Below are 24,254 nucleotides of genomic sequence, written 5' to 3' on the forward strand. Positions count from 1 at the left end.
CAAAGTCAGCGACTGGCTGGTGAACATAGTGGAGCATTTAGCCACTAACTAGCCTAATGTGTCCCTCAGGAGACCAAACCAGAGCTAAATGGAGAGCGAATATTTGACCTTTTATTTGTCAACTTGTAATGAACTTCATAAGGTTACATAATATGCCAGTGTTGTGTTTACAGCTTGTTTCAGTGTCTCCAAGTGTAAAAAAGTCATACTGCTTTAATGTAACTCTTCCTAAATAAATTGTCATTTTTATCCAAACAAGACACACAAACTTAGTTAACCAGTCCATTCCAGATCCTCACCTTTTACAGAGCTACCTACCTGTTGCAGTCATTGTGCTTAACTAGGATAAGAACAACCAGACTTCAGCTCCTTGTTTAACACAAGCACATGAGACTGATAATAATAAGTGGAGTTCCCCAAATGTTGAACTGTTATGTAAGTATTCACACTAGCCACTCATGTTTTTATATTCTGGATAAATAAAAATCTGCCATATAACAAAGTTAATTTGTCACGTTTGTCTTTGAGGGAAAATCAAAAGTGACTAAATGAACCTTGTTTCCAGTTACATTGTTTTTTTTAGCATGTGTTGACTGTATACTGAACACAAGTGTAGTATAGTGTAATTAGAGTGTATTAGAGCTCACCCTGCTCGTGTAAATCTGTTTTACTTTGTTTCCTCTGCAGTATGGTGTTGTGAAGTAGAGACAGTCCATGGCAGTAACTGATGATACCCTACAGTTCACAGTCTTTGGTTACCCACAGCAAGAAGCTTTGGTTAACACCATCTTCACTCTGATTTCAGGGGTTGATTTTAATCTTCCCACCACTGGCCTTTAGGTCCTGACCCAGTCTTTGCGAGACACTGCTCTGACAATTACATGAAAATACACACAGGATCCCTAACAGACTGCAGAGCCCCTGCTGGTGACGTCCCATAGGTCATTAGGCTTCTTCCTGGAAAACAAGGCTGAGCTAACAAGTGCACAGCGAGGTTTAATGTGGTGTTAGTGCAAAGACAAGACAAAAGCTGAATGCTCATCTCTGTGGCAGGCTTGGTTTGTGTTTTTTCGCCCACTGACTTTTTTTTTCTTCCAGGACCAAAAATTGACTATATGTGACAGACAGGAAACAGAGCAAGACAGATAAAAACCCTAAAGAACAGCAAACTAGGTCATGCTGTGGTTTCACTTGTTGAAATACTCTCTATCTTTCACTCTAGTGTCTATGTGGAATCATGAATAAAGTATTAAAAACTGTTTCATTGATTACACAATCAAATATCCCATTCAACAACGCTGCAGGAACAAGGCTCTGTGCTTATGAAGCAAGCAAGGAGGAATGATCAGGATGTGTTAAGCACTTGTGTGCTCGCACGCACACACGTACATACGCGCGCGCACACACACACACACACACACACACACACACACACACACACACACACACACACACCCTCCCTTGTTGGGTGTAGAGGAGAATCAATATGTCTTTGAATGAGGGTCAGAAGGGTTGTCTGCCCAGAGAGAGCTGACAGATTTGCTCTCTTTTGCTCTGCTAAGCCCCTGCCTGCTTCTAAAACCCCCTGACACACACACACACACACACACACACACACACACACACACACACACACACACACACACACACACACACACACACACAGATGGAGACACACAGAAACATATAGATGGAGAAACACACACACACACTCACACATAAGCAGATGGAAGGAGACACACACATACACAAAGATGTGACACTCCTCCAGGAGGGCAGAATTCCAAGCATTTTGCCACAGGGATGTGATATTAGACGATCCACATCGAAATGAACCCTACCGCGTACCCCGCTGAGTGTGTGTGTGTGTGTGTGTGTGTGTACTGTACGTGTGTCTGTGTGTGAGAGAAGGGCGATGGAAGTCGGGTTTGGACAGCAGAACACAAGCCTTGGCAAGTGTCGTAACTCAGGGTAGGACACACAAACACAAAGAAGAAAGAGTGCAACGCTTGGGGATAAAACAGACAATTGGATCTGAAGCAAGACACACATTCACACACGCACGCACACACACACACACCACAAGTACAAGATTGCCCCCCCGCTTTTCACTTTTACCTCTCATCAAAGCAAACTACTGCAACTGTCTTTACCCACCTGACTCCAATTTACCCCCGCTTGCACACAAACCACATGCACATAATTCTCAAAAACAGACTGCTTGATGTTTGATGCCACAATAACAGAGGAGCAGAGGATTTACCAGCTGACTCAACAGTCAGGAAAAGGCAGCAGAGAGCAGGGGAGGATCCAAAAAGCCATTCTATTGTCATTTTAACAGAAAGCAAGAAAACAGGGGAAAACACCCTCTAGGCTTCCCTGTAATATCTTACCAGTCTTCATTAGTCACTTCTCTTAAATTCCCTGCAATGTCCCTTTGGGTCAAATGAGTTGGCATCCATTAAATATTAATAGTAATTTCCCATTATTACTTAACATGTCATTCTGCCTGTGATGGTAAATATTTTTTATTTACATCTTTGAACACATCTGGAGGAAACAGTCAAACCTCATTATATTATTAGAATTTACAAGACTGCAAAAATATAGTGGTTTTATTGTCCTTATTAAATATATATAACATTTTTTTTTAGATTTTAAGCTGGCAAAAAGGTTGAAATAAGCTTCGTCCAGACAATCAAACAAATGTGAATCTGTGCATAATGACGACTGAACGTAAATCATCGCTGTTAACCGCTTTTGTTGTGGAACAGGCGTAAAGTGTGCCGTGAGGCCTGACAGCACAAAAACACTGCAGGGTTAAGCAGATAATAGTCTTAAATGCTGGATATTCCTGCTCTTGATAATTCAGAATGACATCTAATGGATGTGATTACTAAGCTGATCAAAGGGCCCAAAGCCATTTCAGATGGATCATATGGATTACAAGAATGAAGTGATGGTGAGAGATAATGTTTCTATAAAAAAATATTCATCTTTAAAAGCCTGGTGTGCATCCAGAAAAATATCTTCCCTCGCCCTCTTCAGTTCTTTACATTGGTTTATTTTGCCGTACCCCTCATAATTTCACTGATGATCAGATCAGACATGTGGATCCAAGCAGACGTACGAATGTGTGATTAATGTTTTTTATGTGTGTGTGTGTGTGTGTGTGTGTGTGTGTGTGTGTGTGTGTGTGTGTGTGTGTGTGTGTGTGTCTTGTGTGCTTAACATACTATAGCAGCAATTAGTAATCACTCATGGAGCTAATGACATCAATCAATGAGCTTTTAAAACCAGTCATTTGATAATTACAACCGTCAATGGTCACCCATGGATTCATTATAGCACTGCGCTCTCTCTCTCTCTCTCTCTCTCTCTCTCTCTCTCTCTCTCTCTCTCTCTCTCTCTCACCACCTATCTACAAGTATTTTAACTATTTCAATATTCAACCAGTGCTGTACTTCTGCAGCCCAAACATCTAAAGTCATTCTATAAAGCATCTATGTTATTATTCACTCATTTGCTACTAGGTTAAAACACTTGAATCCTGATTCTTTAATAAAGGATACAGAGCAGGAAAATCGTGAGGAACAGAAAATACTGTTTTGCTTAGAAGAGCCTGTGGCTGAGAGTAAAAAACATTCCTGGTGCACTGTTATTAGAAGGCCACAAGTAGAGTTTAGGTGAGAAAGAACGGAATGAAAAGGCTGGAACAGTTCTGCTACGGAATCAGCCAGTGAGCATCGGACGTGTTGTTCTGCCCTTTAGTTTTACCCACTTCCCACTTTCACTGTATGATTTTAGACTTTTGCGTATTGATGCAGCCAGCGTCTCCACCCTGAATAACAGCTGAGGTTACTTGTCTTTTAGTCATTTCAGGAAGCGGCTGCACTTCCAATTTACATTTTGATTTGAAAATTGTCTGTCATTTTCTTCTTTTTTTTTTTCATGTATTTTCTGTGACTCAAACAAATGGAAACATAAGTTTATGTTTTTGTTAAGTCATACTTTCCAATATCCTTGTATGTCCCAGTTGCCGATATTGAGCAGTATTGAACATTATACAGTATAGTCTACTAATGCGTACATGTCCGCAAAATTGAACTGCATTGAAGCTGTTGTGTCTACTATCAGAGTTTTTAGTGACCTTGACCCTAAAATCAGTGTCACTCAGTGAAATGAAGTGTCTGGGTGGCCAGCTGACAGCTAGAGGATCTAAATATGAGCTAACCTGCACATCATATAGATGCACGAGTGTGCATTTGTGTACGTCTAGTAATGCGTGTGTGTGTTTGTGTATGTGCATGTGTGTGTGCGTGTGGCACGGATGCACAATTACCAGGCAGGCACGAATCGATAGGTGCCTGCTGACAGATGGATTAGCACGGTAAACAGATGATACACACACCGCTAAATTATTCATCTGCTGAACAGTGGGCTGGGTTTCCACACACAGCCGGTGGCTGGGAAGAGGAGAGGAAGGCAGGGGGAAGGGATGGAGGGAAGGAGGGACAGGGGTGTGAAAAAGGAGGATGAGGATGAGGATGAGGAGGGGAGCCTGAAGCAGCACCCTGTGTGTCTTGAGCAACTTGAGTTTCATTGAAATGATTCTTTCTTCATCTTGAAATCCACGGGGAGGGTGTGAGCTACAACAAAGCTACCTGAACTCAAAGCTGAGATTTTAGGAGAGCAGCGTGTGTGTGCGTCTGCTTAGAGACTCAACCACAAGGGGGAAAAAAAACACCCATGGACAGACAGACTCTGTCCCTCTAATGCCTTTTAGATATGCAGAGGCACCACGGGTCAACATGAAGTATCTTGCAAGGCATTTGAGATACTGAATACACACGCGAGCGCAAACATCGACACACTCATCCTTTCTTTATCCACGTCTTTTTCTGAAGTGCGGGCCAATCCGTGATCATCGACTGTTTATGCCTTTAACAAAGCCTGCCGCGCGAATGCAATTTCACACGCATACAAACACACAGTGTGTTAGGGGACGCCGAAGCATCTTCACAAGCAGAGAACTTTTTCATAGAACAGCCGTCGCCTTTCGAATCAACGTTCTCTGACGGCCTTCGGTGATGGCCGCCATAACATTAGCATTTCACGAGAATTTCCTATGAAAAGTGGACAAAAAAGTACACATTGTAAGGAAATGAAGGCCATAAAAACAGCCTGTTCATGCACCTCAATGAGACCTTTAAGTGCTGGCTCCCACAGCGCACTCCCAGTGTTGAACAGCAGAGATTCAAGTGCATGCAAATCATATGAGCATGCACACACATTTACACACACACTCTGGCATGCATATAAAACACCCATTATTGATTTGTTTCACCTTTCTAAGGGACTTCAGAGGCCTTTTTTGTGGGAGATGCTAAGCTTTATTCCTCTGGGATGCCCTGCAACTTTTACCACCACGGAGGAAGAAATCTAATAAGATGATACACCCTGATATCTGATCACTGCGGCTTTCAGCTTAATAATAACGCGGAAAAAATCCCTATTTCTTATTTAAAGATGTGTTTCACTTCCAAAAACTCTACAGGTGCAAGTGGTTTAGCTACTATTGTCCCATAAAAAAAATAAAGCGTGTGTGCATGAGCTAAGTAAAGGGCCGGTCCAGCTTTGTGAAGCGACAGTGCGTTAAGAACAGCTAACGATCTCGAACCCACAACCCCCTCCTCACACACATGCACGCACGCGCACACACACACACACACACACACACACACACACACACACACACACACACACACACACACACACACACAAATTGTTCGTTCGCATCATGGCTGCCATCAGCAGGAACCAATCAGATTTGATGAATAATTCAATATTAAAGAGGGTGTGACCAAGACAGGGGGGTGGGTGTGCCAAGCAAGTGGGTTTTTTGGAAACGGGCCTGCTGTGTGTGTGTGTGTGTGTGTGTGTGTGTGTGTGTGTGTGTGTGTGTGTGTGTGTGTGTGTGTGTGTGAAAGTGAGAGAAGCAAGTGGGGAGGCCTGTCACACTAGACTGCATCCACAAACTGGCTGCAGATTAGATTACTGAGGAGAGGAGAGGAGAGGAGAGGAGAGGAGAGGAGAGGAGAGGAGAGGAGAGGAGAGGAGAGGAGAGGAGAGGAGAGGAGAGGAGATGAGAGGAGAGGAGGGGGGGTGAGGAGGGGAGGAGATGAGGACAGAATGGAGGGAGGAAGAGAAGGATGGGGGAAAGGAGGGAAGGAGAAAGAGAGGAGGAAGAGATGAGACAGAGGCAGAGGTAGACTGAGGAGAGAAGAATCTTTTAACACGTGCATTATTAGGTGTCTGAACGCTGGAGCTCTCTAGAGAAATAAACACATCTCTGCTTCTGCCAGACTGGTAGATACAGCATGTAGCAATGTACGGAGAGGAGTACAACAGTGTGTATCATTTTCAGATTAATTGGGATTCTTTGGTAAAGTTAAACCATGACTTCAGGGATTACTACAGCTTTTCTCTGTTCTCCCTTTCTCCATCACTGGAAACTCTTTCATAGGCCGATGGTGTGACAGTATATTTACACGTTTTGGACAAAAAAAATCCTGCATCTTATCTGAAAAAAAAGTGAAGCAAAATGTGAAAGAGGTGCAGGAGTTCAGGGCTGCGGCATGCCATAACCTTGTGTGTGTGTGTGTGTGTGTGTGTGTGTGTGTGTGTGTGTGTGTGTGTGTACACATATTAAAAGTTAAATGTGTGTTGTGTTGCCAGGTGTCCTGAAGTTCTATGAGACTCAGTGGAGTTTTAACGCAGGGTTTTTATTGGCCAACGCTGACATCACCAGGGGAACAAAGTGGAATTCCGGAACTCGGGACCTTACAGATCTGGGCCTGTGTGTGTGGATGGGTGGGTGTATGTGTATGTGTGTGTGTGTCTGAGAGGCAGAGAAAGGGAGAGAGACTGACTCTGTCTAGGCTACAGGGATTGTAAAGCCTAATTTTCACTTCAAAGCAACCTGCTTTGACAATTCCCAAAGTGACATCCTGTCCTCAAAGTGGTCTACCTTATCTCTACATGCTTCCCCTGTTTCTGGAGAATTCCTGAATCAAGTCAAACAGCAGTGAAGCAGGTGCTCTCTAATTTGAAAAGGAAAAAAAAAGTCATATTTTAAGAGTGAAGATGAAATGACTTTTGAGACTGGAGAATATTTTGCAGGGCGCCACAGAGGGAATCCTCTCAGCTCATCCGCTCTCCTGCATTTGCCTTACACCAGCTCCAGTGGCTCATTTGTGTAACCTACTCCTCTAGGCACACACACACACACACACACACACACACACACACACACACACACACACACACACACACACACACACACACACACACACACACACACACTGATCTGTGTCCAAATGGAGTGGCTGGGCCGACAAAAGGCTCGACAGGAAGCGACTAATCCTTGATCTGCACAGTGTCGCAACAATGACCGCAAGACGACTCACACCAAGTGAAGCACACACACACACACACACACACACACACACACACACACACACACACACACACACACACACACACACAACTGCACATGCACACACACGCACATAGACAGTTGCTGCTTGCTTCCAGTTGCCACCCAGTGAGAGAGAAAGGGAGGGGAAAGGAACGGTTTGAAAGAGAGATGGAAAGAAATTTTCCCAGATTCAAATGACTATTTCATTTAAAAAATAAAGGTTTCTAAAAGCAAAACTTTAAGTCACAATAAAAGGAATCCAAAAGCTGTCCTTGCCCTGCATGTGGACTAGATGCATGAAGGCTGGTATTGACAGAGAAACAGACACACACTCCTCACCCTGAGGGAACTGCCAGAAGGGCAGAAGGGCACACACTTGGGGGTAAACAAAGCCACCACAAGTAGGACAGTCAGCGATGTGTGTGTGGGTGAGTGTGTGTGTGGCACACAGTGGAGGCTGACAGGGAGGCAACATGAGAGGGACAAGCCTTTTAACATCTGGCTAAGCACTGACAGGAAGACACACACACACAAACACACGCACACGCAGAGGCAGGCAGGCGGGTCCCAGTCCTAATTATTAGAACACTCTTACTTAACTTAACCCTGCCACTAGACCGTGACAGGCAGAGATGGAAGGGGGGAGAAGGGGGAGGGAGAGGTGGAGGAGGGCAGATTTTGTGAGGACAAGGAGAAGGATGAGCGTTTCTGTCTCCTTGGCTGATTTTTTAACTCCTCACGTGCCACAGCAGGGAGAGAGAGGAGCGGAAAGGATGGAAAGTAAATAAATCTCAAAAACCAGACATTAACAGTCAAAAGCTGCCACCTGCAGAATCTGAAAGCATTAAACCCCCACGCACGTGCTTTGATTGACAGGTGGTCTGTGGGAAGTGCACTGCAGAATCCCCACAGTAATTCCCGCCTTGCACTAAAGATGGAAACTAAATTCAAAACAAAATCTGCTCGTCATCCATCAACATCAGTATCATTATCATCCACTTTCCTCTTGTGAGAACTCCATTTTTTCCTCCGTTTATTTTTCTCCACTGTGACTTTTTTTAGCTACAACAATTTGTTCTACTCGTCCCCAGAAAGAAACAACACACGTGACTTTTGCTCTGTGAAGGGGGGGGGTAAGGAAAGGAGGCAACTCCAAAAGAGAGGAGAAGAAAGGCGAAGAGGAGGATGAAGAGGAGGCCTCTCGCTGTGTGTTTTAACAGCTGTGTGTGATGCACTCTGTTATATGCTGATGGGAATACAAGAAATAGCGAGCAGTCTCCGGGCAAGTTTGAAGCTTGTGTCATAAGTTCAGGTCAACGGTGCGTCAGTGCATTAAAGTGATTCGACTAAAGCCGTTTCAAAGAAAGGACGATACTGTGAATGCTACACAAATTCAGCAAAATCTACCTGTACCTGTGCGTGCTGTCTAAAGAATTCCTCTGCCTTCACTTCACTCAGACAGATGGGATCTGTATTTCAGCTCAACCTCTCACATCCTCCCTCTTTTCTTCACTCCTTCCTTCCCACAACCTTTTATCTTATGGCTTTTATCCCTTCTTTTACCCCTTCTTTCCTCCCTCATGCATTCCTTCCCTTCGCTCTGTACTAAAAATATTTGTTGTCTTTCCCTGCTAGAGATGTCTGTTTCTTTTTTTAGTTGAACATTTGTCTTCATGTTGACTTTGAGTCTTATTTACCTGTATTTAAATTGTGTGTGTAGAAAATGTTCACTGGAAAATGAAAAGAAGAAAGAAAAGGAAGGAGAAAGATGGGGAAGCTGGGTTAGGCATTCAGGGTCAGGTTCAGTGTAAATCTCTCAGCCTTGTAAATGAGGAGAACAGAGAGAATGTAAACAAACACACTACAGCTGTCACACACTCATATGGGCGATGCACATATACACACACGGCGATGACAGTGAGAACAAAAGGGAAGTCGGAAGCAGCAGGGAAAAAGGAGATGGAACATGCTGGAAACATCAAATCCCCTCCACAAACAAGCAAGTGCACTGCGAGGGCGGACTGCTTCATTTGTCAACAATCCCATTAATTCCAATCACACATCCCATAATTCCAGTTTCTCCTTTAGCCTACTGTATATGCACAACAACCCGCTGCTCTGTAACCCGTCATTCCCCTGCTGAAATCTTACAACGGGAATACAGTAAATGGTAATAGCTTTTACTATAATATCACATGCACAGCCTTCTTAAGGCATGATGGGGCCTTTATGTGCAGGTTTAGCAGCTGACAGGTTAGCAGGTTTAGTTAAGAGCCAACGTGCCTGCCGGTGCAGTGGGGGGATTTGGGAGGTCTTAGCACAGAGTAGGCCTCTGTTGCTTGGAGTGGAATGTGGCAGGCTTGACAGAGGGGAGCTCGGATTGTCAGGTTTTTCAAGTTGTGTTAACATCATTTTTGATTTGGTGTGTAACAAAGAAAGGATCATCTTCACACCTGGGATTAACTAACATGACACACGATTGTCACGGATTGTAATCGGATAGGACTAAAACATATATTCATGATGCAAATGGATGAATGCAGGACAAATGTAGGGGCAGGTGGTGATGCTCTGATATACTCTACACTAGACTCTGATGTGGACAGTGGTCATGTAGGCCTCTTTATAATACTTTGGGTATCTGCACAGGTAACATTATCCCCAGCAAAGAACTTCAGTATTGGGCAATTTCACAAGCTCCAAGATTACATTTAATCAAAACTTTTTTCTCAGTGTTTAAAAAATGTTCCTTTCCACAATATGTGCGCATGGCAGTTACCAAGGTTATAGACTTCATAAAAATCTGGACATTAATTGCTGGTCAAACTCCAGTGTCCTGCTTTTAAGTCAGACACTGCACTTTGGACAGCTGTCCTCCCAAACCAACTTTTAGAGTTTCCAAGTGTTTCATAATGACTGCGTGCAGGCATGCAATTACTGTGTTGTGCAATGAGGCGTTCCCGGAAAGTATAAATTCAAATGTATGTGATCAGGATGTAATCAAACAAGTTGATAACTGAACCACCTCTGGTTACTGATGAAGACCATAAAGCTACGGAAAACGCTGATTAGTTGGTTTGGACACTTAATTATTATCTGAGTCCGTTATCCCATGAGTAGAGCGATATCAGCATTTTAATGACAGCTATTAATTATATCCATATAAATAATCAACAAACAAATAGATTCAAAGTCCATAAGACAGACTTAAATCTGCAATGTCATGCTTGCACTGAGAATTATGTACAGTAACTTTATGCAGGTGAAGGGAACAAACTTAAAAACCTGTCTAAAACATTGAGAGTTAAAGTTTTGGAAATGGATCAAACGATCGATTAGTTTTAATTATTTATTTGCCATCATATACATTTTCAAACTCCTGCCAAGAAGATCCAATCTGTTGTTCCAGACACTCTGAAGACACTGAATGATCCCGAGCATTATAAACCTCTTTTCACTTCAAGATTCGAGAGGTATGTGTGAAGCAGTGCGGAGGCTGCTAGTTAGCTAATGTGTGTGTGAAGCAGCGAGAGCACTGTTCTCATGGGACTGTACCAAAGTGTTGTTTGTTCTTTACGCCTCCACTGGATTGCCAAAACCAGTGATGGAGAACCCATAATTCTTTGCTGTGAGCAGTGCCTCTGCACATCCAATTGCATTAGAAGCCTATGGTAGAGGTGGAGGCTACTTGTGCCAAGATTTAACCTGATTAGATACAGATTCAGCCGTTCCAAAAGACAGCACAGGAGCCCTGAACCCATCTCCTATTCTATTTCTGGCCCCGGTCTTAGTGCTCACAAATCTGTGGTGATAACAAGGCAAGTATGGCTGTGACGTGCACCACACTTAACAACACAGTTCTCTTGAGCAAGGCACTAGTCCAGTGGGCTGAAAACCAATACAAACGAAAAATGTGTATTGAGTGAAAAGGCAAAACATGTTTTAAATCATCAGTGTAATGAGACTACAGCTCCACAGCAGAGATATGACTTCTTTCTTTCTTTCCTGTCTCTCCTTGGTCTTGTCCTGTTCCCTCTCTCACTTTATGTGCCCTTTGATATCTTTCTCCTCCTTCTTATTCCTCTCCAGCCAGCCACTGGGTGTCATTTTCCCAATTTCCTCCTCTCCACTCCCCTCCTTCATCCCTCTCTTCCTCACCCTCTCTGTCTCTCCTGCGGTGGTCTTTTTATCGGATCAGTCTCAGGTCGTCGCCTCTGTCTCTCATGTGTTCCATCAAGGATGCATCGCTCACACACACACACACACACACACACACACACACACACACACACACACACACACACACACACACACACACAAACGCTCTCCCTCTTCAACAGAATGTGGAGGAGGAATGAAAGACAGAATAAAGAAATAAAGACAAAGGAGGAGCGATAGAATGAATTTAAGAAAGAAGCGTCGAAATGATGAAAAAACAGAAACAGAAAGGAGTTTCTCATTTAGTTCAATTATACATTATAGGCACGTCTCTGTCTGCCTCTCTCCTAATTTGTCACTGAGATCCGATGCAGCTTGTTGACATGTGTAGGAGATGTCGGTGCTCATGCTGAGAGCTGTTTATGTGTCTGGAAGAGTGTTTGTGGATGCTTGTGTGTTTGTGTTTGGAGCTATCACAACCCGTCTCCCACCTCCCCTGTATTAAACACACACACATGCACACGCACGCACGCACACACACACACACGCACACACACACACACACACACACACACACACACACACACACACACACACACACACACACACACACACACACACACACACACACACACACACACACACACACACACACACACAACACACACAGGGCCTGCCAAGGTTTTGGGTATGTGGGTAAATCTTTTGGCAACAGGGCTGCCAGCGTGGAGCTATGATGAATGCTGATGGCAAAGAGCATGGCCAGTCTCTGAACCATTCACTCTCTCACACTCACTCACACACACACACACACACACACACACACACACACACACACACACACACACACATACACACATACACACATACACACACACACTAATCAGATTCCCAGTGCGTGAGGGCCAAATGGCATCCTTCCACTGGTGAATGCTAATGTGACCAGTGGAGCTTGTGGGCTTGTGAAACAAGGATAGGGAGAGCCAGCAGAGATGATGACAAGAGGACATAGATGGGATTTATTGTCCTGTGTGATGCTCGTGTGTAAAAATTTGCATTCTTTTACAAATTGCAGCAACTTGTACTTTGGTTTTGAGAGCCAGAAATATATTTGGCTCTGTAAGTGTGTGTGTGTGTCTTGCTGTATATGTTTGTGCATGCGTCAGGTTTAATTACAGCTGAGCTGTGGAACGATGCTCGAATATACGTGTTTAAGTTGTTTTCATTAAACGTGCAATGAGTATTGGAAGTGTGACATTGTGAAAATCCTGCACACTCTGGGATTTTATAGCTGTGTGTAACCTGTCATAGAACGTACATCAAGATTGCTCAAGTGATGTGGTGTGTTCCTTCATTGTATCACACCCAAATAATGTACAACACATCATTTTCTTATCATTACAGACCATGTTGGGCTTATTTTCCGTTTGCACTTGAAAAGACTTTCAGAACAATATGTGGTGTGGAGTGTTGTGTAAATTATATTATTGTGAGCACATTATGCAACAAGTTCCACTGATTTGTCTTAATATGCCTCACAAGCCAATCTTAGATACAAATTGGTGACAAATATGTATGTAAGAAAAATACAACATAAAGTTTCTTATTGAGGTGTTAAGTTTCCAGAACAGCTTCAGAGCTCCTTGTGTTTTGATAAAAGTGGTGAAGAGCACTGTGTAACATGTTGCTCCAAAATCTCCCATAGGTGTTCAACAGGGTTGAGATCTCATCACTGCAAAACCATAGCACAAGATTCACACCACTGTAACACTCATAGAACCATTCGGTGACTCCTTGTGCCCTGTGCTGTTATGTTTCCACTCATTTATTCATGTTTTTTCCTATCATTTGTCACCCATCTGTATGCGTGGTTCAACATGGTTCTACTTTCCCTGACAGCAATGTAGAACAGTCATGAATTGCTACTTACAGCGTTCAATGCGGTCCTCAGGGCTGGAGGAAGTCTCTCGATCAGACAGGAGGCCTGACACGGCGAAGATCTTCTTCCCACTGTCCTCCACTGCTTTCAAGGCGCTGCTGGGCGAGCCTCCAGGAGGGATCTGGCCACCACCAAAGTCATACTCTTTCCCCTCTGCATCAGAGTACCGCAGGTGGGGTGAAGCCTCTGCATCCAGGCAGCCTTTGAGGCGCTTGGCTGGGGTGAAAGCAGACTGATACCCGCCTGGTGCGCTGTCCCGATCTTCTGGAGGTGAGGCAAAAGGCCTGAAGGCACCAACCCCGCTGTGATTGAGCATGCTGATTGGCGAACAGTCCAGGTTAGGTGGGGCAAACTGATGATGGAGGTGGAGGAGGGATGGAGGAAAATCCCTGTTGGGGAATCCTGGTGGGACCGCACCTTGGCGGTGGTACATTGATGCAAAAGTGTAAGAACCATTGTTGAATGGCAAATGGACATCTTTCTCGACAGAAACCGGGACCCCAAATGGACGTGGCTGCTGGCAGGGAATTGAGGCGTCACGAGAGGCTTCAGCAGTGGAAGCCAGGACCATAAGGGCCGGGGAGGCCAGGGGATTGGGCAGGTAGGAGGAGCTCTCCATCTTGAAGGCTGCCCTGTGGAGGTCCATGTCTGGACGGAGGGAAGAAGTCGTAAGGATTTTAAGAGGAGGAGGAGATGCTTCCTCCTCAATAAGATTTGAGACAATGTCCAAGACCCTTGGAAAGGGTCTGAGGATGTCAGAAAATCTAGGCTGCACTCTAAAAGGATTTGGTTTTCTAAAAGAGGGTGCTCAGAAAAGAGCAGTTTGAAGAGTAGTATTCTTAATGAAATTAAAGAATGTCAGCCAACATCAGTTCAGGTGAGGTTGACTTCAGTTCATTTCTCCTCAGTTGAACTATAGTGAGTTAATCTGTCTCCAGCCAAATTCACTTGAGCTAAGATCAGTGCAGATCATTCCGTGCCAGGTAAGTGCTGTTGGCTATGTTCAGTCCTCCAGAGACTTCACAGTTTGGACTACTTCAGTCCTGATGATAGATACAATAAATGGTCAAGGTTAAGTTTTTCCTCCTGGGTAATAAGCTGCAAACGCCTCCCTCTTGGAGAGTTTGTTGGGTGTGTTGCCGAAGCCAAATGGTCCGGGGAGGGTGGACATCCGTAGGTCATCAAAGCTGGTTCCTCATCTTCATGTGGTTGTCAATCTGAGGGGATACAAAACACAAGCATGAGTTTCAATTCATTTTCAGGGAGCTACAGCGATGTTTAGAACTCTCGGGTAGTTCACTATCACCAGTCGCAAGAAAAGCAACTTGCAAAGCTTTTTCTTGAAAAATGTGTGTTGGTCTCAACAAGCTTATGCAAGACACAAGAACAGCTGTCTGAGCTGAGTCTGAGTTCTACCCTAACATACAAAGTGTGATGGGTAAAGATAATTACATCTTCTTGCACATTGTTTTTTTCTTTTTAGATGATTTGCGGTTAGATGAGATCTGCCCTTTGACAGATTTACTTGAGCTTTCTGCCATTTTGGACAGCCCTGAAAAGATCGTATCTGTGCTGACAAAAGTGCTTAAAATCAGCTCTTTTAATATCCGTGATAAAAATTCAAATCCCTTTGCGCACTCTGTCACATTTATCTCAGACCTCCTCATCTTTTCTTAATGGTAGATACTTCCAGAGACAAGGGGCGTGCTGCTTTTTAAACTGACAAAGATCAATGTCTTGCCCTCAATCTGTATGTAGAGCAGAGGCTGGGAGCTGAGTGGAAATGTTTTAATAAAGGAGACGCTGGAAGCCAAGGCTTGAAGTCAAAACCTTTGGGGGCTGAGTGTTTTTAAGCAGACACTGTTGTTGAAGCCACAAATTCAGAACCTCTTGGGATAAAGTGTCCTCAAGTTGACACTGTTGATCAAATCCTGTAAATCCCTGCCTTTTGACAAGAAGCCAAGAACTATTTCAAACCCCAAACTTCTCCCACTTTCCCCTCCTCTTTTCCTCCTGCTCTTTAAAAAAAACTTCTCCAAACTGTTTCCACATCACATCTTTCCATTCCGATCTCTAGCCCTCCACGTCTCATCTCTTTCCAAATGTCCCCTTCTTGTCCTCCATCCTCCTAATCTGTCCATCTCCTCCTCCTCTTCCTCTCCTCTCGTCGTCATCTCCTCCTCTCATCTCCCCAGCGCTATCTGTCCTCCCTCCCTCCTCCATCTCAGATCTTGGTCTAAGCCGCTTATTCCTACCATCTCCCAGGATCTTATTGGACCAGAACCACTTGTCTTAAGATAAGGACACACACGCACGTTTCACCCACACCCACACACACACATCTGATAAGAGGCTATGTGGCTCAATGTTCAGCTTGACACCCGACTCGGTGGGGCAAACACACTCCACACTCTTGCAGGCTATGCTACCCTCTCCTATCTCTCTATCTAACCACTTTTAATTCCCCAATTTTAACTATCTGTCCTCCCTGTCTTTTTACATCTCTCCTGTCAATCTCTCCTCTCTCATCCCTCCATTCCTCCCTCCCTCCCTCCCGTGTCTCTCCTGCTCTCTTCTCCCTTGGGTGATTCAGATGGGTGATATCATATCAAACCTCTCCATCTGCCATCCACGAGCCAGAGGAAATCTGACTGAGTGAATAAATTAGCCGTACTTGACCTCACGACCCCCCCGGCATCCGTGGCAACAGACTAGAATCTTCCCTCCTGGGGATTAGATTGGAGCGTGTGATTGGCCAGTCGGAGGAATGCAGAGAGGCAGCTGATGAAACGACAAAATAACATTTCAGAGATTTTTATCCCTAAAAGGGCAATTTGAAGGTGGCTGGCTTGTTAATAGTCCAATATGTTTAGATTAGAGTAGGTAAAGATGTGCTTGTCGTACATAAGCGGTCGTGGGACTTTGTGCATCGTTCTGGATGAAAAAAATATCAGATCCGCTTACATGCAAATAGGTTGTCATGAGTAATTCTACCTGATAAATCAGATAAAGCCACATGCCATTTTGTGCTATGAAAAAGCACAATTTTTGGTCTTATTATCATAAAAGTCACCGCTGCCATCAAAATTCAACACCGACGTAACTTGAAAAGGTCAAACATGAAGTCATGCGCACGCATACATAAACACACAACAAACTCACGCAGTATCAAGTAGCGGGCCGAGCCGCTCTAGACGAGCTTCAAAGCTGTGTTGACTACCAGCCAACATCAAAGTAGAAACTCCCTGGGAAATGAAAGGAGAAAATCTTTTATAGCTATCAGCTGTCCACAACACTCATTCAAATCAATTTCCAAACCTGATCTCGGCCTTGGCACGCTCCCCCGCCTCCCACACACACAAAGACACACACGCCAACAACTGCCGGGAGGAAGGAGAGAGGAGAGGGCCCAGAGACAGAGAGAGATGGGGAGATGTGAGATGTTTTACATTACCGCAAATGTACAGTAGACTAGTGTGGAGTGTTGAGAACGGCTTACGCTAACACGCCTCTGGTCTGGACAGATGCCACAGAGTCACATTACAGGCCTCTCTTCCTCCTCCTCCTCCTCCTCCACCTCCTCTTTCTTCTCTACCTACCGCAATCCATCCTGGAAATAGCACCTTGAAAATGTAGCCATGGCAAAACTCCTGCCTTTCTTTCTCCCCATCCCTTTCTCTGTCTATCAGCTTACTCCCTCTCCTCCTCTCTCTCCGTCTTTCCCACTTTCTCGTCTGGTGTCCTCTCTCTGTTCGCGCTGTATATCAGATCACGCTTTCTCCTGTATAACCTCTAAAGTCGGAGTGTGTCTGAGGTGTTGATAGTGTGGTAATACACTGATAAGTACCGGGATATTTCAATTTTATTATCATTACCCAGCAGGCCGAGGGGCGGCAAGTGAAGGGCCGCCAATGTGAAGCAGCCAATCCAATAAGAGGACACTGGATATTCCTTTACAGGCCACAGCAGGAGAGGAGAGGAGAAAAAAAGGAGTAAAGGAGAGAGGAGAAAGGGAAAGAAAGAAGGCGATGAGACAAAAGAAGGAGAGGAGGGGAACTGAAACAAGAAGGAGAGGAAACAAGAGGAGAGGAGATAAGAAAAGGAGGGGGGAGGAAAGGAGGAGGAGCGAGGACAGAAAAAAGAAACAAGAGGCCCTGAGAGGCAAGGAAATGAGGAAATAAGGAAAGGAAAGGAGAGGACAGAAGAGGGTGTGATATCAGAGCAAAGGGTACAAATCTCATGTCCCTGGGTGATTGACACAAGCCGGCTGCCTTCTGGCCTGGTGGTCTTGTCTGCACATATGTGAACACACACACACAGACACACAGACACACAGACACACAGACAGACACACACACACACACACACACACACACACACACACACACACACACACACACACACACACACACACACACACACACACACATATATGTGATGAGGCCTCTAGAAAGTGATACCAAGGAGGCCTTCAGCTGTCTCTCCACATTTAACTTTTGTGTTTGTTTTTATATGGATGCTTTCACACGTGAAAAATATTTTTCCTAAATGTGACATTTATGATGAATTGTAACTCTGCTGTTATCGTACTAATGGAAGTGTCATGAAGCTGCTTAAAGTCAGTGATGTTGTTCACCTTATCTCTAAAACAACAATCATGATGCTGGCTGACATACACCTTTGCATACCATCAATATACAAGCGCAATTACATCTAACGCACACATGCATAATGTCAGTCGGTGCCACTTACAATCCCATTTGCCACTGAGGGATACCACCCACACATTGTCTGACACCGGGTATATGCATTTTATAATAGAAAATGTCACAGGGGAACATTTACCACGCTGTCATAATTTGATTACAGCGTGCAAGAATGATACAGCTGTCAGCGCGATATTAAACACAAACAGCGAGGAGGGCTTTTCACGTCAAATCTGCACTTTAAGTGACAATGTTATACCAGTCGCCGAAATTGCGTTGTCAACAACAATGTGCTTTAACATCATTCTGAGGGGGAATTTCAAATATGAGCCGCTGAGAGGGGGGGCTGCGGGAGAAGTCACAGATCCTATGCAAAAGAATTGGTAAATGTGGTCATAGACACTATTATTGTTCTTTCAAAGTAATGATAGAATGTTATTTGCTTGTAGGAGAGCTCAGAAATGCTATATTTTGATGGTGGCGTTATGGGCACAATAATGAGAATGATGATGGTTTCCAAATCAGGCTCCTATGTGAACTAGAGTGTCCTCACTGTTCCAGATGTTCCAGTGGATTGATTCTTTGATGGAGAACTGGAGGGAAGAAACAGGAGCAGTTCTGAGTGTCAGGATCAGAAAAGAAGAGGGAAAATGGGATCCAAATAACTACACTGGTGACAAAGAGCGGCCGTCTCATCGAAGCCTTCCTTTTTGTTGACTAGTCGGAATAAATATTTTTCTTGCATGGCTGCTTTGAGTGTGTAACCAACGCTTTTGCTGTTCCAGCGCGGCGCTGAAACTTGTCAGATCGAGTTTTCCAGTGTGCCTGTTGAGTTTTAGAGAGGAATCCAATTTTTGTTATAAAAATGTCTTGTCGACTGTGACTGCTGTGCGTACGCACACGTCTGTGTGTGTGAAAGCCGGGACTGTCAGGAAGTAAAGCAGCTGAAGTTTGTTTGTTTTTTTTTTCTTTTTCTAATGGAGACAGAGGGAAAAGCAGTCAAAACCACAGGCCTGTCTGAATGTGTGCGTGTGCGTGTGTGTGTGAACACACACTTCCCGGTCCATGGGTATATTTAGAGATTGTTGACAAGCGTGAAAGTGCCACTCTTACATTTTATTACAAGACAGGCCAAGCTGTGTCATTCATCTCATCTCTCTAGTGAACACACACAGTCAGTCACACATTCACACCAGATGATGTAGAGACAGTTTAGAGACTTTGAAGAGTAACACAGTGAAAAACAAACCATACCGCATATTACAACACCACAGAACTAAACCGACCTAATTGCATGGAAAATAATCTAAATACATGCTTCCATAATTGAATTGGTATTTAATAAGGAGCACCAATATCTTAAGTATGTAGCGTAAAAGAGCAAACTAAAGTCTCCTGAGAACAAAATGTTCATGTTCACAGCCCTGAAACTCCAGTTAAAATTTACAGCCTCTAAAGTCTACCCTCAGCCTCTGCCAGCCTTGTACTCTATACTTCTCTCTCGCTGTTCTTCACCCTACCCTGAAAGCCTTGGCACGCCTTATTTTAGGGTAATTACAGCACTGTGCTTTTTAACCACCATAAAAATCAACCACATAAACATTTTATAGGAAACTGTCAACCCCATGGACTATTATCAGAGCAAGGTATACTAATAAAGGTGCGGCATTTTCAGGTAGAAATAATAAGTATCATTGGGGGAAAAAATCCTATTTTTATTATTGGAAAAAAAAATCTATCTTTAATTCTAACAGCTGCCATTTTCATAGATGTAACACTTCTAACCGTAACCCAGCGACATGCTGCTGCTGCCCAATGAAAAGTATACAACTCAGAAATGCCAACCAATCGTGAAATATGACCCTGTTAGAAGTTTCAGGACATTCTTTTGGAAAATGCAACGAGTTTCGCCGAAGACTTGGAAGAATTGTCCAAGACCACAAAAGAGCTTTTTTTTTTTCTCAAATATAAAGACGTGTTTTCACTGGACAGCTTGGTAACTGATCACAATATGCACATCAGTGCAGCTCACATGCGTGACGTAAATAGAACAAAACACTGCCAAACACTAGAAGCTCAATGAAAACACAAACATGTATACGAAATAAAAGGACTTGTTATTTGAAATGGGAAAAAAATGTATATTTTTCAAACCCTGCAGAGTAAACCGGACCATTCTGAGGACTTGTTTCACCAGCCAAAAGACAAAGAAAACACTGCTATTTAAAACCCTGCTGTCAGATACTAAATATTTGCCATCATGACACACACATGGAGGGAAACAGAGCAAGTAAACTGCCTGTCTGTATGGTGTGTGTGTGTGTGTGTGTGTGTGTGTGTGTGTGTGTGTGTGTGTGTGTGTGTGTGTGTGTGTGTTGTAAAAAGCATGCACTAAGCTGCACACAGGTCCACTCTGTATTCCAGACAGACAGCAGTGTTTGTGCTTTTGCGTCAGTAGGTGTGTGCGCGTGTATCTGCGTGTGTGTTTGCTGATGTCCGAAGCAACAGTCAATACTATTGAAATCTACTCATTCATGTCTGGCCATGAGGCAAAGCTCAAATGTCCTTGTGAATAACCCCCCTCCCCCTCGCTCTCGCTCATATTATTTGTCCTTGTCTTTCCTTTCAGCTGTAAAACTCAAATTTTGTTTCCAAACGCCTTTCAAATATCCAATCTCATGTTTCTCTCTTCTTTCCTCTCTCCCTCTTTCTTTCGCCCGCTCTGATATGAAATCTGTAACCAGGTTATTCGCTTCAGTCAGCAGCTGCTGCAGTTAACGGGAGATACATGCATCAGCAGTGGGAAAAAATATTACAGTAAGATTTAATAATATACAGACACACACATCATCCTGAGGTGGATAATGACACTTGGACAATATTCAGCAAGAAAATCAATAAGGATTGGACAAGCTTGTGCGAGTGAACATACAAGCTTTGTGCAGCAGTCAACGAACAATAAATATATTTTAGAGAACGTGTTATTCAACAACGAATACTCAAACGAATTGGAAAAAATAAGAGGGACAATATTTTTGTCATCTTTCTTTCCCAGAGTCACTCTGTGACGAAGAAAGAACGAAAGAAAGAAAGAAAGAAAGAAAGAAAGAAAGAAAGAAAGAAAGAAAGAAAGAAAGAAAGAAAGAAAGAAAGAAAAAGGATTTACTTCTCAAATAAGCCTTTGTGATTTCAGAGACAGAGTCATGGCTGGGAAACAAAAATCATTCTGGACGTCGGCCCTGACCTGTGGCAGGGATTTCTATTCATGGCAGCACCAGCGAGGCTCAGTTCAGCGGGGCCAGCTAATTCCTGGTACAGACAAGGCTAAATGGGAAAAGCACACCATTCCACTGCTCACAGATTACCATGCCCAAAGTGTATTTTTGGATCATTGGTAAACCAAATCTCAGCATCTTTTTTTTTTCTTTTTTGTTTCCCTGAAATGATGCTAAATAGACCTCCTTTGACGCATCTGGCTACTGTCAGGTGCAGCAGTATCGGCCTGTATTCTGGACAGGGACATTTTTATGTCACTTTAAGAGTCCAAAAAATAACAATTCATAATCGTAGCAAGCTGTTGAAAGTCACTTTACACCGCTTAATATCTGACAGAGGACAAAATGACATAAATACCCTCTCTTTCTACTTCAAATAAAACATTTTCATGTGCTTAATTTATGGTGCAATAGAAGCTGAGACAGGCCGTAACACAGAGCTTAACAGAAGCCAGAAGAGACCAACACTCAAAAGCTGACAATCTGCTCTCATGCCTCATAGTTATCCGTTTCTGTTCAAGTCATAATGCTTTAAACTTTGGGCTTTCGGCACGCACTCACAAAATCCTTCTAAGCCTGACGGACGACACCAATGTCTCTTTGCTGACTGACAGGTGACAGAACTTGCTCTCTGTCCTGCAGCACTGTGACTGAGCGTGTGTGTGTGTGTGTGTGTGTGTGTGTGTGTGGCACCAGCCGCCCTGCTATGACTCTTTATTGCTGTGCTGTGCCGGCGTGTACAACAGCAGCCACTAATCTAGCTGGCTGGCAGGCAGACAGGCAGACAGGCGGCTGGCTGGCCAGTTTGTACTACAGGCTGCATGCAAGTGCAAGCCAATTAGTTCAAGTTTAACAAGGAAAAACTGCCTCCAGGTACACTGTTTTCACTCCCAGATCCCGCTGTAATAATCCTCTATTGTAAGTTAATAATAAGAACAATGGGAAACGTCTTTGATACCTGCCGGGAAATGATCTGCTCTGCTCTGCATGGAGGCCTGAGGTTAGAGACACAGAGCAGCAGTGCTGGAGCTGGTGAGAGGATGCTCAACCAGCAATCACACCTTTACGTTAACTCACGAAAAGGCTACCAAGCATGCAACGTGAATATCAAACTGCGTGTGTGCGGACATGCAGATGCATAAAGGAGTGTGTTCTTGCAGGTATTTCTGCATCGCTCGGTGTGATCACACTGCCTGTATCGCTCTCGCCTTCTGCCTGCATGCCCGGCCGGCTGCACCGAGAAAAATGATAAGTAGGCTACACAAATACTGTGTGTCTGCAATCGATGGACGCAAATGCACCAACAGTGTCTTCTGGGGAGGTGTGCGAAGGGGAGGGGGGTGAATATTAGCTTATTTTCCAAGCAGGGAGCCTGTGATATGGCTCTCGGTGTAATTGACGAATGAGGGGTGGGGGTGTGAGGAGAGATATGATGTGGCGGGGAGGAGGCAGTGGTGGGGGTGGAGGGGGATAGACACAGAGAGAAAGAGACACGGAGCAATATGGAGAATAAAAAGTATCTGACATCCGACACAACTCACCCCCCCCCCCCATTAGGCTAATTCTTTGACTTTCTCTTGTTGCCGATAGCATCTCCAAGTGATATTTCCCCCTGTAACGGCATTACCAGTGGCTGCCTTCTCCAATGCAATCAAACCATTAAACACTGCGCTGCATCCCCCACATGGAGTGATTTCCTTCCAATAGAAAACGACTGGACATGAGCTACTCCCCTTTCCTGTCATCAATAAAAGGAATCATTGGGTCTGCATGCATATTTGCAGGAAGAGGATAAACTTCACGTTTGCAGCAGAATTCTTATTTTGCTGACTTTGTTTGAAATGATCATCACATTAATATCCAAGCCAAACCTTTTTGTTGCATTTGCATGCATTTTTTAATATACATATGATTTAATAGTGCTTCTACAGCCAGAAAACTGTGGACACTCTTTCACTTTAAATGACTTTCATCATTAAAAAACAATGAAAAGAGTTTAAATAACTCTTTTCCTACAAACATACTAATACAACAAGCAGAATGCATTTTAAATATTAGACAAGAAAGTGCACAGTGCGTGAACAAACGGTAAAACACAAACTTTTCAACACGGAATATTGCACAAACCATCCATAATCGCCTGAAAACACAATGTGCGTTGCGGACAGGCTGCAATTTTCAGTGAGGGAAAACATTTGGTTCGTTTGATAAGCGAGACAGCCCTACAATATCCATCCATTAAATGATTGCATCCGGTTCTTCGCACTTAATTATGGTGATTAGAACAGCGATAACAAGACAACAATAACGCAAAGTTTTTAAGATGCAGACCGCGCAGGACGCCGTTTCTCTCGGAGGGGGCCCGCTGCCGTGTCTGCGTGTTCAAACACTTGTTATTTGCCGGCGACGCGTTTATTTCAATTACCGTGTGCATGTCAAATTAGCTCTCGTATGTAGTGTTTATTAGCACAACAAAATAATAAAACACACACAGAGGAGGTGGGGGAGGAGACGGCGAGAGGGGGGAGGGAGGGGGTGAAGGAGTGGGGAAGGAGTTGCTTCTGCTTTTAATAAAGAATGAGGAATTAGTGCATATTGATAGGACTTAATAGACCGAGGGGGGTCATCAAAGTAGTCGCGACTGAGCGATCCACGGTTAATTTACTATCAGTGTCATGTTATGGAGGGGGGGTGCT

General features: G+C 43.9%; 1 protein-coding gene across 7 annotated transcripts in view; it reads right to left on the reverse strand.

The window, feature by feature from the left end:
- Positions 1-24,254, reverse strand: part of rnf220a (ring finger protein 220a) — a 184,041-nt gene that overhangs the window by 155,206 nt on the left and 4,581 nt on the right. For 4 of the 7 annotated variants that reach the window (XM_070973926.1, XM_070973923.1, XM_070973924.1 and 1 more), the window contains exon 2: positions 13,569-14,794. In XM_070973926.1, the coding sequence (XP_070830027.1) occupies positions 13,569-14,223 (655 nt within the window). In that variant the 5' untranslated portion in view covers positions 14,224-14,794. Of the gene's footprint in view, positions 1-13,568; positions 14,795-24,254 lie in introns of those variants that run through there. The other 3 variants (XM_070973927.1, XM_070973925.1, XM_070973922.1) reach the window with 1 other exon arrangement.

Source organism: Chaetodon trifascialis, chromosome 11 (assembly GCF_039877785.1).
Source record: "Chaetodon trifascialis isolate fChaTrf1 chromosome 11, fChaTrf1.hap1, whole genome shotgun sequence".
Lineage (NCBI taxonomy): Eukaryota > Metazoa > Chordata > Actinopteri > Chaetodontiformes > Chaetodontidae > Chaetodon > Chaetodon trifascialis.